Here is a 7,707-nt window from a genome sequence, read left to right as displayed (position 1 = left end):
ATTTAACGTGCGGGTGGGGGGTGATTGGTAGAATGCAAAATGTGTCTTTGGGTGGAGGGATAATTGTGATGCTAACCCCTTCAGACCTATTGGCTGGGATTCTCTGGTGATCTTGTACCCAATTTTCGTGGAGTTTCATGGAATAGGAAAAGACCATATTTGTCGGTGGTCTCGGACCCTCTTGTTTGATTACGGTACTGCTTTCCAGCCTGTGTCCGTAGACACTGCCAGAAGACCTAAAGCTTTCCAGTAGGGTTCAACTGCTCCTCACCCCTCACCCATTGTAATGATTCTGGGAACCCAGTGGGTTTGGCTTTTCGGAGATGTGGACCATTCGACCTACGGTCTTGTTATGGAGTTTGGCACCAGGATCGTTCCTTGTTCTACCAGGTAGACTGATAAATGTTCTTCTAATCTAGAAAGTTTCTGCTCCTAAACTATCTGGAAATACATCATACATTTTGGACCTGAATACTCGGGATCTATCTGCCGAATTCGCTCATGAGGTCCCTTCCGGCGCTATGTAATTCATGATGTGTGTCCGACGTCCAGTTTTCCAGAAGATCACTGAAGTCTGGGGTGTTGGTGTTCAGGATGCAGGATGGTACGGGAGATGGTTCCTTCCAGAAGGAGAGGGGTAGCATCCGTCTGTGCATGGGCACGATATGGGCATATTTGCGGTCTAGTCTGTGCAGCCTGGTATCCTTTCCCATTGAAATCTTTTGCCTTGTGTACTTTCGAAGACCAAAGTCGAAGAGCTCAGTGAGAGGACCAAGCTTTTTGGGATCTTCCTTGGTGCAGATGCTCCTTAATATCTTCTGGTCTATTTCTACCGAAGGAGTGAGAGGGTGGAGTAAATCTTCTCTATCGTGGTCTTTGCTTTGTGCCATCTTCACCAGGTCTTGATAATACAATTCCTGCCCTCCATACATTCGAGGTGTGAAGTAGTCTTCGTAAATATTACAAGAGTCCGGGTCTTCTTCTTTGGTCTTCTGTCCAAAATATCTTTGAATGTCGTTGCTGATGAGTTCCGAAAACTTGAGAAGCTGCTCAGTCATCTCTGTAGGACTTTCTCCGGTGGAGACATCATGGTTGCTGGTTGACTGGATATCTTCTTGCTCTTCTCCGTAGGATAAATCATCCATCTCGTCCTCTTCTAAAAGTTCATCGTCTTCTTCTGAGGAATCTTGGAAGTCCACATCCTGAGTCAGGGCTGGGAAGAAGAATGGATGTTGGAACGGTGGAGGTAATTTAAAGTCTGAGAGGTTCCTTATGACACCAGTTGCCATTGTGTTTCGAAAGCTGCCAAAAAAAAATAAAACTTGGTTTAGTAGAGTCTCATGACCTTCAAGGTGTAACGGACTACCCTCCCGATTTTCTCCACTATTTGGACCATCACCCCTGAAATATTTAGCAAGTGGGAGCAAAACATTTTAATAGGAGTAATCTCAGGTGTAAGCCCAAGTTTAGGACCTTTCATGGTCTTTTCCGTTTTTTATGGGTCAGTGTTGTAGACCCTTGATCGCCACTGTACATTGGGGGGTTGTGTACTAGGCTCTACGAGTACATGGCTATAGGGAGTGCAGTCATGGTAGTCAGACCTGGGTTCTTGTGTCTTAATGCTTCCCTGTCACATCACAAGTTCGAAAATGACACACAAGTAGGGGGCCTGTTAAAGGGATCTTGTAAATACCAAATATGTAAGAACAGTACAATCGGCAAGCAGCTCGATATAGAGCAGGAGAGGCTTGATGTATAGTTTTGTCGGTGATAGAGTTGGTATAACTTTTTATTGGTCTAAAATCCTGCTTATTCCAAGATCAGGAGTCCAATGGGCGGGTCTAATAAGTGACTGACAGTAACTTGTGTATGATTAGGACCGCCCACTGGACTCCTAAGCTTTAGATTGATAATAGGTTATATACCAATCTTATCCTACAGATATATATAATCTCTTCTCTGCTCCTCCTGCTCTATAATATGCTATGTTTAAGGTGACTGGTTCCCTTTTAAAATGCATTGGGACCCTAGAGTTTTCGAGTTAGACCCATATAGCTGAAGAATCCCAACCTACACCTGAAAAATCGAACAAAGCGAGAGATGGCAATGCTTGATCTTAAGTACAATCCATTAAAACTATAAGAAGATCTTAAAGGATACAATACTTCTCCAACTTTTTTTGTGTTGTGTAGACAGTAACTATAGAGACACATATATCTGCAAAGGAGCTGTGTGCACAAAACGGAAGATGATTTTTTTATTTTTTTTTTTTATTTTTTTTTTCATATTAAAAACTATTTAATCTTCCCATGCATAAAAGGCGATAAAAATGTAAACATATCACATCATGTAATAAAAATCTTATTTTAAAATTTTTATAGATTTTAATGTCCAGGTTTTTCAGAAAATTCCGTAAGAAATTATAAACATCACTTTTTTTTTCATTTAGTAGAGTGATATTAAGAAAGTAAAATATTAAAATAGTCATTTATTATCGCCCTGGCGGCCAGGATCTATTCAGTTTCTCTAGACATTAGCTTTGTTACTTCATTTTTTTTTTTGTTTTTTTTTTCTGTTTACATTATGTTTATTTTTTAAAGGGAAAATCTAACAAAACTATTTCAGATAACTTTATTTTAAATTAAAATCTATTTATTTTATTTTTTCTTAGACAAATTTGCCATTTTTTCAGTAGACAAAATTTTTATTTTTTAATTGTTTTTTATATTTATTTTTAAAATGAAAAGTAGGTGGAAAGGAGACAACCCTTTAAGACGTTTTCCATTCAAGTGAATGGATCTTGTACTTTAATTTTTTATTTCTGTTTTTATGATCTAAAAACCTTAACTTGTTAAAAAAAAAATCTTTTTTTTTTTTTTCTTTTTTTTTTTAAATCTGACATTTAGGATTAATGATAATCTGGCAATTGTTTAAGAACCAAATGATAATCTTAATGGAAAAAAAAGTAAACGAGCAGAGATAAGCAAATGGTAAATTCCTGGTTTAATACTTTAAGAACTTTAGTGCGATTTCCTTTCTTTCTTTGTAATTAGATCTTATTTGATCCATTTTTTTTAAAAATTTGTGCAGCTGTAATAAACCCATTTTTTTATTTTTTAGAAGAAAAAATTTGCTTCAAAATCAAGGTAAGAAAAATGTTATCTGGAGCAACATAATTCACATCTATAAGTCATTCAACTATTATATCACTTTTAATGATTATTTTAAGCATGAAAAACAAATCTAAAAATTAGGACTAAAGGGTTGGAATTGTTTCTAGACTTTAAATTTATATCTAAGTTAAAATCGCCTATAATAACAATTAATTTTAGACTTCGGTTTTAAGTTATGTTTTTTTTTAAAAAAAGGTCACTTAAATAAAAAAATGCATTTGCTCAAATTGTAAAATAGTCTTTTAGCTTTTCCAGAATTTACATTTTACCGATTTGAGAAACCAAAGGAAAACATAAGATAATAAACTTATTAGATATGACTTTTATCAATAAAAAAAATGAATAAAACTAATTCTTATCTGGTTTTATTGTTTTCCAGTGCTTAAGCCAAAAGAGAAAAGAATGCATCTACTTTTAATATAAGTTTAAAATATTTTTATGTGTATATTTTGTCAATTGTCATTTTTGGATTTTATTTTTTTTCTAAAAAAGTATAAAATTGAAATGAGCCGAGACGACTCACCTTCTTGTTTGCTGGGTTCCCCGTTCTATAGCACCTGAGGCTTTAGATAAAGTATTTATAGGGGAGGTTGGAGCTGACAGGTTGACAAATATTTGATAGGAGTATTGTAATCGTACGCTCGGCAAACACAGCAGGGATTTGTTTTAGCACCCGGCAACCGGTGGAGCAAGAGGAAGGGAGCAAATTAGAACGGATGGTGACTTTTAAGTTAATGGTCAATTTGCCAGGGAATTCTCGAGTGGTGTGCCTGTGAATTCTGCTATTAAGTCTCTGGCCACAGATGCCTGGCCGCCCCTTACACTTGTACGTATGGCCCTTATCACCAGACCTGATCTCGGGCTCAGCCCGGCTCTGACAGATTGCTGGAAAATTACATTTCATGCTATTTTGACTTCTGGAGTAGGGATCTTTTAAAGGACATGATGCTTGACAAACAGATAATATTTATATAGACACTTTGCCAGTCGAGCGGAATGACTGACTGCAACGCGGACACGGACGGGACCAAACAATGTAATTTTTTTTTTCATTTATGCTGTTTTTTCTTTATTTTTTTTTATTTTAGTTGTTTTTGATCTGTTGTAATTCGTAATGTTTGGTCTCTGTTCACAAAGGCGTTATTGTTTTTGGAACCCCGATGACTCTGCTGGCACAATCCCGACTCTTTTAACTTATGAGGTTCGTTGGGTTCCGCTCTGGTCTTCATTGTTCTGCTGAGAAAAATAGCGGCCTTGTTAGGGGCTTCTGATGCTGATGTAAATAGAACCTTAAAAGGGTTGTCCACTACTAGGATATCTAGGACAACCCCTTGATTAAAATGTTTGGCCCCATAAAATAATGAAGCCTATACTCACCTCCCGTGCCGGCGATGTTGGCACTTGACCTCCCGTGGCTCCCAATCGGCACTGGCATTACCGTCCCTGCCTTTGGACAAATCGAACATGAAGAGGAAGTCCTGGCAGCAGCGGGTCTGACTTCCTTTTCATGGTCAATTTGACAGGAGGTGGGGACAGTGAGGCCAGCACTGATTGGGCGCCGGTGTCACGAGTCACAAGAACAGCACGGGAGCCCCACAACAAAGTGCCGACACTGTGGGAATGGCGCCACCATGGGAGGGGAGTATAAACTTTATTATTTTAAGGGAGCAAAGTGAGGGGTATGACAAGAAGTTGCCCAAGTACTGGACAACTTCTAAAAGATTTTTAAACCAACTGATTATATAAGAAAGTGTATCACCGGCAGCTACCTTTCTGACTATACCATAAACATACAATGTAGAAACCATGTATTTGCGCTAGATATATATCCCTTTCAGTGAGTAGACTGCATTAATAAGGTTCGAAGATTGAAATACTTGAAGTTACACCAGGCTAATAAAATATTAATTAATAGGTCATAGATTACCTTATGTAGCGGTGATGAAAGGATGATCCAGTGATCAGTATATAGGTAATCCCAGAGGAGAGAAGTGAAGAGGCTTCACAAAAGGCGTCAGCAGTAGGAGTTAAAAAATAGAGATCTTCCGGAGCGCTGTCCCGGCCGGTGACAGGCACCCATGTTGCTTCTCTGGCAGAACCTTGCGCGAGTGTGTAACACTAGCGGTAGAAGCCGGCAACGTGCGATGAGCATGCAAGACCTTGCGTGACGTCAGAACTCAACGTGACCCGGCGCATGATGGGGCACGTGACGTACAGAGCTGAAAGATGACCCCTGTCAGAAAGTATGCTCAACCGCGATAATGCACTAAGGTAGAAGAAGTTCCTCCTCTGCTTCACTTCTACCCTAGAGTCCGTCATGTTAAAGGGTTTGTACCAAGTTTGGAAGTTATCCTCTATCCATGTGATTCGGATAACTGCCTGACCGCTGGGACCCCAGCTTAGAACGAAGGGTCTGAACAGCACCGTGTGAGTGGGAGTGGTGGTCAATCACGCACACCTTCTGTTCCATTAATTTCTAATGGGAGTGCGAAGATCAGCCAAACGCAGCGGTCGCCTATATCCGGCAGAGCCCTCGTTCTCAGCTGGGGTCCCAGCTGTCGGTAAGTTTTTCCCTATTACATAGATAGGAGATAACTTCCAAACTTGGTACAACTCCTGGGCACAGGTAAAAATGGATCAGAGGAGAAAGTAATCCAACTCTGCTCCATTCACAGGTGGTCCTTCAGAGCCCTGGTTCTTGGCATCGGTGGGTGTCCAAGAGATCAAGAATTTACAGAAGATTTTTGAGTATGGCACCAATTTTTCTTCTTAGTTATGTTCCCTTTCCAAAAACCATCTCCTCTAGATGGATCTTCCTCTTAGCGCACAGTTTTTCTTTCACCCCCACCCCACTGGGTTAACTGATTAGGCGTTTTAAAGATTGACTCCGTCTGACAGTTTTATCTCCGCGTGAATGGACTATAAATATTGACAGTGGAGACACGTGGCTACATTCACGCTGCAGCTGCCAACTCTGCTCCACCGTACTCTTCATGAGTGAGAGTCTCTTATAATACGGCATCGGGCAGATGCATAGGGTATAATGGGCAGAGACAACCCACCAGAGAAGGAAAGACTAAGTACCCACCACCCAGTTATACATTGCCATTTAATTTATCCTAAACCTATTTGTCCCTTTTCTGGCTGGAGCCCTCTGGAGGATCCTCCTGCCCTTCGGTGGACCAGTTTAACCCTGGATTCTGGATATTTCTTGATAATCTTTATGGGTCAGCACCCAGTTTCCCAATACATTAGCCATTGGACTTATTGCACAAGTCACACTTGCCAACATCACTAAAAAATGGTGACCTCCCAGAAGACTTGTCACGTGTCCAGGGCGCTGTTGAAGTCTATCAGAATGTCCTGGAAAATAGAAATAGTTCATCAAATAGGGAATAATTAAAGATGGAGATAGAGTAGAGAACACGGCCAGGGTCTGGATGAAATTAGCCATAGAGGAACGTTTGGCTCTGGTGTCCCGGAAGAGGATCTGGGAAAAGTCATCAACTGTGAGTGAAATCACACTCAAGAAATGTTCTTAGTGGGCTTTTTCTTTTTTTGGCCAGGACCTCAGGGCAGGATCAATTTTCATCTTATTAAAAACAAAAAATAGTAGGATCTTTGTAAACCTTTTCTGAGGTCCTGGTTGTGAAAGGGTTTAGGGGTCAGTCCCTGCTTGTACCTAAGCCCTTTTTATGCTTTTTGATTGGCTGAGGAGACACAAGAAGGCCACCAGGTACCTACAGTCATGGCCGAAAGTATTGATACCCTTGAAATTGTTCCAGAAAATGAAGTATTTCTCCCAGAAAATTAATGCGATTACACATATTGTGTTATATACACTGCTCAAAAAAAAATAAAGGGAACACTAAAATGCCTATGGCAGGAAACCCAGGAGGACCCCACTGCTGACACAGAGACATAAAAACCTACGCTGCAGTTTGCTAAAATGCATGAGTAAGCCAAAATCCATATGGGAAAGCGTCTTGTGGACAGATGAGACCAAGATAGAGCTTTTTTGGTAAAGCACATCATTCTACTGTTTACCGAAAACAGAATGACGCCCACAAAGAAAAGAACACAGTACCTACAGTCAAATATGGTGGAGGTTCAAAGATGTTTTGGAGTTTATTTTGCTGCCTCTGGCACTGGTGGCCTTAACTACACTGTGTTCCAAATTTATTATGCAAATTGGTTTCAAGTGTCATAAAGATTTAATTGTTTTGTTTTTCAAATAAATTTATGGATGGTATTGTGTCTCAGGCCTCAATGGACTACTGAAATCAATTTTAAACACGTGATAATTAGTTTTCCAGGTGATTCTAATGAAAGGAAAACTTCTTAAAAATTATGTTCCACATTATTAAGCAGGCCACAGTTTTCAAGTGACATGGGAAATAAAATGGATCTCTCTGCTGCTGAAAAGCATCAAATAGTGCAATGCCTTGGACAAGGTATGAAAACATTAGATATTTCACGAGTGATCATCATACTGTGAAGAGATTTGTGAGTGAAACAGAGCACAGACAGAGTT

The 7,707-nt window shown here is 39.8% G+C and overlaps 1 protein-coding gene across 1 annotated transcript; it reads right to left on the bottom strand.

The window, feature by feature from the left end:
- On the bottom strand, positions 1-2,193 carry PERCC1 (proline and glutamate rich with coiled coil 1). Its single transcript, XM_069735512.1, has one exon. It carries the CDS (start codon positions 1,287-1,289, stop codon positions 483-485), a length of 807 nt encoding a protein of 268 aa, XP_069591613.1. The 5' UTR covers positions 1,290-2,193; the 3' UTR covers positions 1-482.
- Between the last annotated feature and the right edge of the window lie 5,514 nt (positions 2,194-7,707).

Source organism: Ranitomeya imitator, chromosome 7, assembly GCF_032444005.1.
Source record: "Ranitomeya imitator isolate aRanImi1 chromosome 7, aRanImi1.pri, whole genome shotgun sequence".
Taxonomy (NCBI): Eukaryota; Metazoa; Chordata; class Amphibia; order Anura; family Dendrobatidae; genus Ranitomeya; species Ranitomeya imitator.
This window is presented reverse-complemented; position numbering and strand designations above follow the sequence as displayed.